Genomic DNA, 14923 nt, shown 5'->3' with positions numbered 1-14923 from the left:
TTTCAGTTCGGCTACTCGGCCTAAAATGTAAAATTTAACTTGAATTCACACTTTAGTGAATAATCCTGTAAGTGAAACTTATTCCTATTAAGTTAACCCCTTAAGGACACATGACATGTGTGACATGTCATGATTCCCTTTTATTCCAGAAGTTTGGTCCTTAAGGGGTTAAAGGAACACTTTAAATCCTTAAAGCACTTTTGCTTGTAGATGTGCTTTAGGGGATAACAGAATGTCTTCTCGTTCACACCTTAAGGTGCCATATTCAAGCGAAGTCAGCACTTCTATAAAAAGAATGAACTGTTCCCAACTGCTCCGTGCCTTAGTGCAAAAATTAAAGAGCAATTCTTCTCTATGAGAAGCACTGTCAGTGCTGCAAGGCAATTGTCATGCATACATTAGGGATCGACCGATTATCGGTTTTACCGATATTATCGGCTGATATTTGGTATTTTTGGCAATATCAGTATCGGCCAATAGAGATACCGATAATACATACCAGGACCGCCGGCCCATTACAAGCCCGGCGGTCCTGGAGGGGCCGGCAGGAAGCTGTTACTTACCTCCCAGCAGCTCCCTTCAGCTCCCATGTCTAACTCTCGCGAGTCCCACGGCCGCAGAGCATTGCCACGGCAATGCTCTGCGCGGCATGCAGACCGCAAGACTTAGACAGGGGAGCTGAAGGGAGCTGCTGGGAGGTAAGCAACAGCTTCCTGCCGGCCCCCACTGCTCAGTACATACTACTGGACCACCAGGGACTGTCATATCCCCCCTTCCTGGCCAGGTAACAAGCAGGGAGGGGGAACAAAAAAATTATAATTATATACACAAACTATACAAACACACACACACACACACACACTGCACTGGACCACCAGGGACTGTCATATCCCCCCCTTCCTGGCCAGGTAACAAGCAGGGAGGGGGAACAAAAAAATAATAATTATATACACAAACTATACAAACACACACACACACACTGCACTGGACCACCAGGGACTGTCATATCCCCCCCTTCCTGGCCAGGTAACAAGCAGGGAGGGGGAACAAAAAAATAATAATTATATACACAAACTATACAAACACACACACACAGCATTCATTATATACACAAACTATACAAACACACACACACACACTGCATTATATACACACTACACAAACTCTGCATTCATTATATACACACACACTATACAAACACACTCTGCATTCACTATATACACAGACCACAACAAACAAACTGCATTCACTTTACGCACACTGCATTCACTATACACACACTGCATTCACACTACATTCACTATACACACACACACACTACACAAACACACTCTGCATTCACTATATACACACACACACACTACACAAACACTCACTGCATTCACTACACAAACACACCCTGCATTCATTATATACACACACACACACTACACAAACACACTGCATCCACTACACACACACACACAGCTCCCCTGTCTAAACACACTGCATCCACTACATGTGGCATGTATATTTTGTGCATTTACCATTAGAAATAGTTTATTTTTTTCCAAATGGTACATGTACAGAATATCGGCAAGTTATCGGCTATCGGCCTGAAAGTTCACACATTATCGGTATCGGCTTAAAAAAAACAATATCGGTCGATCCCTAGCATACATCATGCCTCTCAATGCTTCTCTTTTAGAAGCATTGGACTGGTCAGAAGATCATCAGTGCGCATGATCTCCTGGAAGTAGAGCAGAGCTGTAAAGAAACCCTTTCACCTTTGCATTAGTGGTTGGTTTTACAGGAAAAGGGGCCCAACAGATTCCCCAACACAGCGTTATAAACTATAAATGTATTTATTTATAGCCTTGGAGTGTAATGCTTTAATGTTAATTAGAATTCCTTGTGTTGTATACATTTTGAGTGAGTAACAGAATGCATTTTGAAAGCAGGGAGCCTACTGTTAAGGGATGAGACAGACAACTTTTTCAATGTTGGAAGACTAGACACATAACAGATAAGTTTTGAATTCACACATTTTGCTAATCCATGGTTACTAAAATGTTAGAATTGTAGGTGAGGGAAGAGCAAAGAACAAGAAATATATGGTTGCCAAACAAGCAAAGTTTAACACTTAGACATGAAAATTACTTCCTCATTTATTTTAAATTTACAGGAATTAGACACATTTGCAACAAAATAAAAGATGGAAAGAGACAGAGGTGGAGGGTATAAATAGAAACCATATCAAGTGATGATAAAAAGATTTAAAAAAAAAAAAAACCCACACAATCATGACACACCCTCCTTAAATAACCATGTAATTCAAGTTTTGTTAAGAATTTCTGCCAAACTGCTGTCCACAATAAGTGCCCCAGGAATTTGTGTACTGAAGAGTAATAGCAGAATAATAGCATACCACAACCTGCAGATTTCAGAGAGGAGGACCAGTGGGAATCTGGTAATGCTTGCCAAACGACAAATGAGAATAGTTCTGTCCTCTGTCAGAAGATTAATCCCAAGACACAATGTGTGAAGAGGCTGGAATGAAAATAAAAAAATCCAGAACGTTGCCACCACAAACTGTGCAACTAGGGTCTGAAAGCACAAGGTACTCATACCCCATAACAGTGTCCCATCTATCCCTGAAAATATTGCAAGCTTTCCATCTCGTAATATAAAAGGGAGAAGTTCAATCTTTTCTATGCATCAGTGGCCATACTCTCTGCTGCTTCTTCTTCTTCTTCTTTCTGTTCAGGGTTCTCACTGGAAGTTGTCGCTTCACTCATTTCTACATCACTCTGTGCCACTTTGTCCTGAGAAACAGCTGCAGGTTCCTCCTGGAGAAAAGATAGAGTGCATTAGACCGATTTGGCGGTGCCAGGGATTGGGCTTCTCAAATTGAAGTTTGTGTCAAAACACATGTCCTTTGGATAGGATGTACATTGTTCTTTTAAACGTTATGCTACAAAGCCACAGTCCATTAAATTCTATTTTTGATTAAGGAAACATGTTTAAGTTACTAGAGAGGAGAATGTAACAAAGGAGAAAAGGCCTAATGTTAAGGGGAACGTGTGGGGGGGAGAGGGGGGAGTCTGCCCTATCATGTTAATGATTGTCCAATGACAAACCACACATGTGACAGAGGTCAAAACTAAAAGGGGTCACACCATGTGCAGATCCTCCAGCTAATTGTAGCTTACTTAGGTTAACTTTAGCATTGTTAAAGCAAGGGGTTAAACTGCAGTACTTTTACACTAAAGTAAAAAAAAAGAAATAGAAAACTTACACTCAAGTAGAAGTGGACAAAAACAGAAAAACAAAAAATACGCATTTTTTTTGCCCACATTCTCTTTACTTGAATAATTGTAGGGACAGAAGACTTAAAGGGACAATATAGTCACCTGAAGATCTTTAGCTTAATTAAGTAGTTTTGGCAAAGAATTAAGCTCACTGCTTAATTTTTCACCACTTAGAAAATTAAATCACTTTGTTTATGCAGATGATTACAAATGAAACCATTTAGTTTTCACGCAGGCTGTGTCAGTCACAGCCTGGGGAGATGTGACTAGACCTGCATAAACAGAAACAAAAATTGATTCTCCTAAATTGCAGTGAATTTAGCTGTGGGATTGCAGGGGCATGATCTATACTCCAAAACAGCTTCCTTAAGCTAAAGTCATTTTAGTGACTGAAGTTTCCCTTTAATGCGGAAAACCAAACACACAAAATTGATTACAGCTTATTTGTGTTTCTACAAAATAAATGAATAAAATAGGAGTACATTATTTTGAATTATATGCGGAGCTCACAAACTGCAATTAAAGCAGCTCTGTCACATTCAGTCATCACTGCATATTGTCAAATGCCTAATGGTGACATTGTTGATTCTAACAAAAGATACCGCTCTCTCACAGTGAAAACCAGGGGCATCAAATACCAGGTTGGCAAAACCCAATTTAGTAGATAATAGTAGAAGGTAGGTCCAGGCACTCAAAGTTTCTTAAAAGAGGCAGATTTATTGATTACTGAATTCGCAACATTTCGGCCTTCACAGAGGCCTTTGTCAGGCTGTCACCACAGTGAACCAATGCCCTATTTAAAGGGTGTAAACTTTATTTGACTATTAACACAATTAGTGTTGATTAAATGATTAAAAGATAATAAATAAAAAACAGATAAATGTTAAAAAAATAAAATGATGAGGTATGTACAATATATTGACTATGATATACATGCATGTATTTATGCACAATTAATTTTTTAATTGGATATACGTTTTAATATTGAATGATAATTTGCAATGTGCATCCTGCTGGAGAAGCTTAAAAACCAGTACTTTGGGTGCGTGGTTTGATCATCGGGAGAAAAAAAGCTGCATAATTAGAGAACCCCGTAACTGAGATCCCAGCTTCTCGCCCACAGATGTCTCCCCCCTCATCTTCCCTCTATCTTTTCTCTTTTACACCCCTAGATAAACCAAAAAAAATGGAGACAGGAGATGGTACACGGTGCAAAGTCATGCTCGTAGCGAGGGCCTACTTACGGCAGGTAGTTAATACGGCCTGCATATAAGAATGTAAACATCCCAAGAACCTACCCTGCTCTGCTACACCATATACCATCTGACACCACTACATATACTGTACCTGATGTATGTTTACTGTCACAAAGATGTAACGCAACCAACTATGTCACCTACTTTGATTGTTAAGCTGCATCATGCAAGACCTGTACGATCTAACCTTTGTGCCGATATGTGATGTCCAACTATATGTCATAAATCTACCTGTGCTAAAAAATAAAAGTATTTAAAAAAAAAAAAAACAACAAATAAAAAAAAAACAACAACAACAGTACTTTCTACAAATTTTGAATGCTATACTTGTATATGTATAGGAGTCTGGGAAGAAAAGCATAGTTTTAAAAATAGACACCGAGCACTTCTAATCAAATGACACAAATTCAGAATTTTGTCTGGATTTGGCATTCGTAAATGTGAGAATACCCTTTTTAGTAAGAATTCAGCCATTTTCAGCGGATTTGTCAGACAATATTCTGTATTTAGTAAATTAATCAATGTTTTTGTTTTTTAATGTAAACCCCTACAAGTCTCCAGTTTTAAGACAATGACAGCCATACATTGTTAATAAGGATTGGTAGGCCGCGGCAGAAGATATAACCATTAACTTCAAGAAATAATAAAACCACTGATGATCTGTAGTTTTAAAAGCAGGTCCTTAAAGTTTTCAACAACAAAAGAAAAAAAACCATTTCTAGCACATGATTATCTGATGTAAAGTTTGTCAACTAAAATCACACCACTAGCAATAGCCAGTTACTCTCACCTTGTTCTCTTTTTCTGCCAACCTCTGAAACATGTTGGCATAGATCTTTCGCTCTCGTTCTTGCTGCTGTCGAATGCGAACCTGACACTGCCCAATGTGAGCTCGTGCTGCTTTGTTGCCCGGATATAATTGCACCACTTTTGAAAAGTCATCCTTTGCAAGCTCTGGCTCATTTATCCCAAAGTAAGCCTCACCCCGTCGGAAGAGACCTTTCTCATTGTTGGGATCCATTTCTAATGCCTGGTATTGGAGACATCAGATTTTTGTTTATTTCTGTAATATTATATCCGTATAATATTTTATATTCTGGTTGCGTATTTTGACCAACTATCATTACCATGTGCCACTCCTCATTTCTCCCACATCACAGTGGCATTCTTACATATATTCTTACCTTGTTGCAGTGTTCCAGAGCACCTCGATGCTCCCCTAATTTAAGGTAACATGCAGCTAAGTTAAGTGAGGCAGCCAGTAGAAGGGCCTTTGCCTTATCACTCTCTTCTTGCTGAAGTCCAGACTCATGCTCCAACCAACTAATGATCTTCTTGTATTGGATAATAGCCTGGCGATACCGTCCAGCCTGAAAAACAGAAACTTTGTAATGAGAAAATACATTTAAAAAAAAAAAAAATACCGCAAACAAGAAAAATGTTTCAATAACGTATAGATAGGATCAAACACTCTACTAGTAACCACGTGTGGAGCACCTTCTGACAGATTACTTTACTTCAAATTAATTGGGAGTGGGAGGTCTGTACTTGCATTTCAAGTATTGGCTGGCATAAACTCTTTAGTGGAAAAAACAAAACAAAAAAACAGAGACTAAATTGAATATCTTTAAACATATTAGAAAGGTACACTTTTAAGTATATACCATTTGGTAATAAATACAAAAAAAACAAAACAACTGTCATGAGGTTGATGACAGGGAAGAGGGAGAACTTGGTCTGTACTTCCAGGCCAAGTTCTCTCTCCTTGTACTGTATCCGAACATTGCCGAAGCTTACCATGGCAACACTCTGAAATATTCCCAGCACTAACTGTAAGGAGAGGTCTGCACATACCGGGGTTGCAGACAAGCTGCATTTTCCACTTGACCACCACCACTGTCCATGCAGCCCCTTATGCCCCCACCAGTGTGTTTATTTGTAGTGTGTTTGTGTGAGCTAAATTTTCCAGTAGGGCTGACTGCACTCTCACCTTACTCTCTCAGTCCATGAGCTAGGCTTGCATGGCAGTGTGTAACACAGTGGATTTGAAGAAGTCTGTGACAGGCGCCCGGTGAACTGCAGGTAAATTGTCAAACTGTTCTTAAACAATAAGACTATTTACTTTGAGAGGGTGCCAGTGCACTCCTGGCACCACAACTAGTACAGAGGGCTGGAATGGTAAAGTACCTGGATTGTTCCTTTAAATAATCTATCAGTTCTCATCCAGAGATTAGGTTCTGGATCCATTTGTTTTCAATGATGGCCGTTAAGCACCGCGCTGTCCATCTTTAAATGTGGAAATTGCTTAGAGGCTTCCCAAGTGTGATTGGATGGGGGGCGCTTGGTCTCCTATTGTGAATTGTCAAGCTGCCATTATATGGGCAACAACAAACCTTGAAATACTGGGTCCCACGTTCCTTCACCAGTCCTCCCTGCTCCAATTTCTCCTCTGCATTCATCTCCCATGATTCTTTCGCCTGTTTAGGAAATATTAATATTAGAATTGCAGTCGGTTGTTTTTCTAGAAACATAAATCACAAAATCTGTTTCCAATGGCCATCGGTATAACGAAAACGAACATTAGCACAAAAGGTCAAGCAATTTGACTAATTTATTTTTAACACACCTTTTCAAAGCTTTTTAGTTTTATTTCATATTCAAGGTCTGCTCCAGGTGGAACTTGGAATTTCTCATAGCCAGTACTGCCAAATCCGTAACTGTGAAAGGCGATGGACAGCATTAAAAATAGAAATTGAAAGAGTGACATATTACATCATCTGGCAGCTACAGATCCTTTTGATAGCTAGAAATGAAAAAATATAGCATCACATTACAAACAGTTTTGTTATTTTCATGCACTTTAAACCTCCTAACCATGGGAGTTTTCTAGATAATTTAATATCAAGCTGTCCAACTGTAGTTATCCAGTTAAACAAAAGCTAACAGGTTGCCCTATGGTAAGTTGCTCTCAAGTCTCAAACAAGCTTTTGGTCCCTATTCGAGGTAACCTATCTCCTGACAGATTCCAATGAAATAGGGATTCCAGAGATTATGGAAGTACAGACAAGCTCATCAGTAAGGAAGAGCTGATGCCTCTCTAATCACAAATTAGCAAGGTGTCCGATGGATGATGGGTGCCTAGCCTGCAGCTTTATTATGGTGTTTATCAAACCCCAAACACTGGCACACAGCTCTCCAAACAATGAAGCACACAAATTGAACTTTTAGCACATATTTTCTTTCAAACACAAGTTGTAGGGAACTCTGCAAACTCACTTTGGCTTCAGATACAATATTGCCTCTTCTCCCTTTTCCATCTGTTGAACTGCAGTCTCCACACCTGGGGGGATTCCAAAACTCTCTCCTTCGCCCACCTCAAACTGCAACTCCCTCTCATCAAAAACACGACCATTATGTGAGCCTTGAATCTTCACTGCAGTGACAAACAGTGGATAAAGGTGTAAGTCTTAAGAGGTTGCTAGAAGACATGGAAAAACCAGGTCACAGAACTACAATTCCAATCTGTTGTCTAAATCCTTTTCAAGCTCTCCTCTTCTAACTCAGCAGAAACTTTATGTGGCTGTCCAATCTAAGACTTCCCAATGCAGGTGCACTGGGGATTTCCCTGCCTCTTGAGTTTAGTTTTACTGCACTAAACAACCAAGAATCAACAAGACCTGTTTTCTGCTTGAAAGTCTAGGGGGTGTAACAAAGGTTAATTTGCTGAAGTGCCAATTTCTATTGAAATATGCACTTTTTTTTGCAAAATGAAAAATAAAAGAGAATGCACTCTTCACATATAAAAAACTTCAGCAAGCTAAAAGTGCTTTAGGGGTTTAGAGTGTCTCTTTAAGGCAACTTTTGGTGCTGGTACAACATCATATGGTAACTAAAAGCAATCAAAATAGTGACAGCAGTCAGAACATTTTTAAGGAACACTTCCATGTATGCAAAAGTATTCCTGAGACAACAAAGCACAGTCTGGCCCTTCTTTATGAGAAGTCAGTGAATAGCACAGATAATTATATCTTCTATTGGTACCCATTAGGACATTAGACCCATTTTATTTAGAGAGTTAGATACATAAAGCAAGTGCCCTGGATCTTGTAAGTTGTGTGAATTGGCCCCAGCATCACCCTTATAACGTTTGCATGGTCAGGTTAGTGCGGCCCTCTTAGTTTCATATATAACCATATTTGGGAGTCAAGGCCAACTATCCGGTTTTGCACCTCTTGCTGTCACAGGTGCCTCATTCCAGAGCCCTATTTTATATTTCACTGCAGAGAATTCCAAGAGCAAGGATTTTCCAAGAACGTAGATTCATCTCTGGTTGCTAGGATAAGACATGCCAAAAGTGGGGTATATTGGCATTGTGGCAGGCCTATGCAATGTATGATCATATACTGTAACTAAACACCCATTATTTTTCATAGTTTGGGTGTTTAAATATAAAAAACATTCTGTGAGCTTTGAAATTGCATTTTAGTGAATGAGTGAGTATGCTGGATCTTGCATATGATACAAGATACATAAATTATCCCTAAGCAACATAATGTTAAAACTGCAACCTGGTGTGGTCTTCTACAAAGTACTAGTAGGGATACCCTGAGCAAAGATTTACCTTCTACCACAGCTCCTTCATTGGGCTTGGAATAGCCCTCTCCTTTCACTCTGATCCTCCGTATGATTCCACCATCTCCCTCTTCTGTAAGGTCCTCACCATGAAAGTCAAACAATTCAATCTGTAGGTTTACACAAGAGACAGAAGGCAAAGAATAAGCAGAGTTGGTTTATGGGGAAACAATGATCAAACACCATCCATCGTGGGGTGATCTCAAATAATTTGACAGCATGGTGCCTAGACATGGAAAAATAGAGTGATGTATGCACATGGAGGTGGACACACATTTCCACGGTAAGGTATAACAGTAGCTTATTTTCAAAATATAAATGTAATCCTGAGGAGAGGAGGCTGCACATGGAAGTCGGACAGACACAGGAAAAGTGTTTGTGGAACCAGAATACACAAGGTGTGAGGTGTACATGGAGGCAGAACACTTTAAAGATGCAAGCAAGCAAGCACGCACGCACGCAAGCAAGACTGCTGAGAGAGCATGAATTTACCTACACTGACTCCAAACAGAAACCTCTACACCCCCTAGGATTAGGAAATACCCACATGAAGCAGTACATAAACATCAGGAGAGTGCCATCATGTACGATAGGCAAGAACAATTATCAGTCAGAAGCTGAAGGTCTACACAAGAACAAGGCATAAAGAAGATGGAAAAAATAACACATGGACTAAGACATAAGGGAAGAGTTCAGGCTCTCACCTCAAAGATTAGCACCGCATTGGGTGGTATTTTGGGAGGGCTTCCTGCAGCTCCATAGGCATATTCTGGCTTGCACGTAATCTGACAAATTTCCCCAATCTTCATGGTTGCCACAGCAATGTCCCATGCTTTTATTACCTGACCTGGTACAATAAAAACAAAAACATATACAAAACTTAATTAAATTGGATAGCAGCAGGGCCATGCTATTTTCACATATTTTATTTTTGTAAAACGTGTAGAGTAGATTCAACAACCTGAAACTATCCCTGGAAGTAATACCTCTGCTTAAAAATAGCATGTAACTCAGATAAATGGCAGATTATTAAAAAAAAAAAAAAAAAAAAGATTTTGACTGCCTACTCTAGGATGGCAACTTTAATCTCAGACTTTCAGATGTTCAGTCTGTTCACTTATACTATTTAATAGTGTTGCACTAAGACTGTCACCGCTTTTGTTTACAGACCTTGGGATCAACATAAGAAATATTGTGCAAGTGTATTGGTTTGAATTTTTTATTGCTATCAAGTCACTTACACATATTTTGGGCGATTGTTTTTACACGTGAATTTGTGTTTTGACACTGAAGAATTTATTAAGTATTGTAATTATATTTATATCACTATTGCACTTTAAATCAATTATTTTATTGCATGTCATATTTTTTAAAGGAACAATACAGGGTCTTGAGCACAAATATGAATTCCTGACCACTATCTAGGTCCCCTACCCCCCTTGCCCACCTAAATATAGCAACATCTTACCTTTATGCAGTCTCCTGTTGCTGGCTCTGCACCTGATCTGTCTGCTTGGTGGACATCATCAAAAGTGGTGTTCTGAGCCAATTACTATACTTTCACATTGGATTGGCTGAGCTTGTCAAGGAGGCAGATCAGAGGCAGAGCCAGCACAAGTCAAACACAGCCCTGGCCAATCAGCATCTCCATATAGAGATGCAGAGGGTGAAGACACTGAATGGCGCAGCACTGCCCCCAGGAAGCACCTCTAGTAGCCATCTGAGGAATGGCCAGTGGAGGTATTAGTAGGCTGTAATGTAAACACTGCATTTTCTCTAAAAAGAAAGTGTTTACTGCAGAAAGACTGAAGGCAATGATTACTCACCAGAACAACTACAGCTTATTGTATTTGTTCTGGTGAGTATATAGTGTACCTTTAAGGTTTTTTTTTATTTATTTATTACCACCGTTTATGAAAATTATGGAATGTGATTTTTTTTTTTTGCACACAATTTATTAATATGTTATTTATTAATCAGCTTACCAGTATTATTATGGCTGCTGCACTTATTTATGTGACACTATTTATTTATTTTTAAAGTTATAGTACTTGCACTTGGCAATTGTTTTCTGGCACCACCTTATTCATTTTATTTTATTTGTTTAATCGTTTTCTCTATCAAAGAAAACAACCAAAGCTGCTTACCTTTTCCCAGATCAAATGAGAATTTATCCTTCTTGTCCCTACTGGAATCAAACACTGACCCATCCTGCAGCCAGCCAGTGTAATGCACAGTAACTTTATCCCCAATCATCGGGCACTCAGTACCTGTGCCTTCGTTTTTGATTATCTGTGGGAAAAAAATAAAATAAAATCAATAATAAATAAATGACATTAAGAACCAGATCCAAAAGACACAAAAAATCTTAGAATTTGGAAATAAACGCTGAGTGCATTATAAGGAGGTGGCATGTTAAGCACAATACAACCCATGCTCTTTGCAACCCTGGAAAAAAGGTAATGGTGCAATGAGCTACTGTTTCACTGTTTCTCTTGTCTGTCACTGCAACACTTATAGATATATATTTAAAAGTGCATGGAATATGCAAGCATTGTTACCCCAACAGTAAGAACATATATTGCTTTCAATATAATATATATTGTGTGTATTCCACAAAGCTCATGTCTCCACTCTCATCAATTTTAACATGATCTATGAGCATGCGCATCTCATGGAACTGACAAAATATATTAAATAAAATACACACAACAATCTTGCTTTAAGGGTTACTCTGATCATCATAACCACTACAGCCCTCTTAGTTGCCGCAGGGCTCCAAGGTTTACCAATGTTCTGGGTGAAATGTCTCCATCCATTGGCTGAGAGTGCCAATGACTGACATTCTGTGCAAAGAAATTAGCACAGAATTGACCCGGAACTCTACATCTGGACTGACTAATGACATTCCAGTCATGCTGGAGGAGGATTTACCCCTCCTGCAGCAAAAAGATTAAACTCCATATGAGCAGCTTTTCAAAGTGCTGCACACACAGACTCCTGGCACCATGACCACTTCAAATCATTAAAGTATTCAGAGTGCTTGGAGAAACCCTTTATGATATGTATCTTAGTCCATACATTTGATAGCACACTAAGATTACATGTGAACTGCACATAAAACAGACTGCCATCAACACATTGATCGATGACCAGTGAAAGTCAACCAGACCAGAATACCCCATGTGAACCAAAGAGTAAAGCATTTTGGCATATATTTGTTGCACACGGTGTTAGTAAATATTTACTAATGGAATAAAAAAAAAACAAAAAAACATTGCTCTGATAATGCATAGCACTTTTAGACTCACATGTTTAATCTACGATTACTCTACTGGAGCAATAAATGCCCAAGTTGATATATACAGTGTGCAGGTATAATCAGCACAGGCCGTGGCCTATACACTCAGTTCCATATTTATACCTATCCATTAGCTGGTACACTACATGGGCAAATACAACAGACATACATTTATGTAAAGTAAGCTCTTTAATACTAAAAAACACACCCCCTTCCAATATAGTGGTGGGATTAAACCAGCACACTAGAAAGTCTCCCGCACTCACCCACACAATAAATACACAAGATGTGACAGTTTTTACAAAGAAGTCAGTAACACAGTCCTGCAGATCCATGCATGTAACCCTAAGAAGTTTGCAATAGGGGTACCCAAAATACAGAATCCCCCTGCTGTAGTAGAACTATAAATACATCAGGAGAGTTGTAGTTCTATTGCAGGTTTAAAGCCTTGTCAGTCCATCTCTCTCTATATAGCAATTCAGGTAAAAAAGACTCTTACCTTCAGCACCCCCTGATCCTCCTTGGGTGTGATATCTGTCCCCTCCATATTACCAGTTTGCTGTCCCTCCGCCTTGAGCTCTTCAGCAGTCATTGTGTGACTTTATTTCTGCAACGGTTGTCTGTGTGTGTTGCACAGTGTTGTAGTGTCTCTCCAGGTGCAACTGTCTCTTTGTATCAGTTTCTCTCACGGTCTCTGTGAGTTGCTGGCAGTCTCTCTCCAGCTGTGACGGTCTCTGCGAATTGCTGGCGGTCTCTGCGAATTGCTGGCAGTCTCGCTACAGCTGTGACGATATCTTTGAGTTGCTGGCAGTCTCTCAGCAGCAGTAACCGTGTGTCTGTCTATACAATGTGCATACAGGCTGTGCAAGGCCGGAGATTTACAGCCAGCTTACCGCCCCTCCCCCTATTCTGAGCAGTATGAGGAGGAGGCAGACTCCAGGACAGACTAGAAGTTTCTAGGAGCAGATAGAAGTTTCCATTTAGGGGAGGACTGTCTCTTTAATTTTTGCTTGACCATGGTAGAATAGCTCTGTTGCTACAAACTGGTTTACATACTCTGATACTCCAACTCCCATCAGTAGTGGTCCATTAGTTAATAGTGATGAGTGGGGAGTAGTGATGCACACAAAGATGGAGAATTCATATAGGCATTCCTATTTAATTAGCTAAAATTGATTATTCAGTGAATAATCGTGTTGGCATCATGCGTGATGTCGTATTGGTGCACTGTAATATGCCCGTAGTACATAGACCTCCACTAAGGGTTCTGACACTGTGATTGCTGATACTCTAACGTTCTGTCAGCTTCTATCAGAATGTTTCCTCTCACAGCTCTGCAATCATGGGAATTCCTCTCCACTTCTGGCAGTTATTGAGCCATCATTAGCCAGTTAAGTCAGCTACTATGCTTTGACCTTCAATTCTACATTTTAGAACATGACAGGATGCTTCATATTTTGCATAATCTTTCTTTACTCACTCAATAACAGCAAAGTAAAAATGTAGGAAAACTGAGAGCCAATCAAATATAAGCAGTGACTATAAGAGGTGTAGCCAACAGCATCACTTCCTCTTTCTTTGCTGCCCTATCACAAGATAAGTACTGAGTGTATTTCCTCTTTGTACATTTGCTATTATTCTGTAAAATTTTCTATTATTGTTCTGTTTTTCAGGTTTCTGCTAATTATAGGTTATTTTGTTGTCTTGTGTTATTTGGGGGCTTGAGGGTCTCATCTCCCGTCCCTCATTCTGACTCGCTGGTGTCTCGGGACGTCTCCCTCAGGCTTCACGTTCGCAGCACGGCACTTTCCCTCACTCGTGCGAACACTCAGGTGCATTCAGCTGCTTTCTACCCAATGCGCCTCTTTTGTCCTGCGAACGTCTGCCTAGTGCGAATGTACGGGACTTAGTTTCTCCTTTGCGTGCGCATGCGGTTTATTTGCCAGGCATTCACGCTTACTTATTCCAGAACGCCTAACCATTTGGTCCCTGTTTCCCTTTGGGTTGCTTCTGCGTTTGATTGCCGAACGTCGGAGACGTGCCTGATTCCCGCTATTTTTGTGGGAGGTCCCACTACTCCCATTTTGGCTCTATAATCTCGCGAGAACTGTGCGGACATCTTAGGTACTCTGGAATCCCTTCAGACGGAGCCGTCTCCCTCTGCTAGTGTTGCAAACGTCACCTTGTCATCCACCTTCATACTGGGACCAGGCAGCAGGCTGGTACCTTGCTTGGGGTTGGTTAATACCAGTTGGAATCTCCCTTATCCTGGTTGGGGTGAGCCCCCTTTTTTGTGCTGCTGAGCAGACCTGTGCATGCAGGCTCTGATTCTCCTGGGTGAGCCCCAGTGACTTATAGCCTTCCCATCATATTGGCCTACTGGCTGGCAACTATTTCAACAGGCATTCAGAACACCTGTGACAAGCCTCCCCCCGTTCCATAGG

At 40.1% G+C, this 14923-nt stretch overlaps 1 protein-coding gene across 1 annotated transcript; it reads right to left on the bottom strand.

Annotated features, from left to right (window-relative positions):
• Positions 1-2129: 2129 nt before the first annotated feature.
• Positions 2130-13466, bottom strand: FKBP4 (FKBP prolyl isomerase 4). The gene is made up of 10 exons (XM_063447746.1): positions 12979-13466; positions 11326-11470; positions 9883-10025; positions 9168-9288; positions 7823-7979; positions 7173-7263; positions 6940-7023; positions 5731-5916; positions 5337-5576; positions 2130-2828 (listed from the first exon to the last, which is right to left on the bottom strand). Exons 1-10 carry the CDS (start codon positions 13069-13071, stop codon positions 2691-2693), a joined length of 1398 nt encoding a protein of 465 aa, XP_063303816.1. The 5' UTR covers positions 13072-13466; the 3' UTR covers positions 2130-2690.
• Positions 13467-14923: the final 1457 nt, after the last annotated feature.

Source organism: Pelobates fuscus, chromosome 3 (assembly GCF_036172605.1).
Source record: "Pelobates fuscus isolate aPelFus1 chromosome 3, aPelFus1.pri, whole genome shotgun sequence".
NCBI classification, from domain to species: Eukaryota; Metazoa; Chordata; class Amphibia; order Anura; family Pelobatidae; genus Pelobates; species Pelobates fuscus.
Note: the sequence above shows the minus strand (reverse complement) of the source record. Positions and strands in the feature narration are given on the sequence as shown.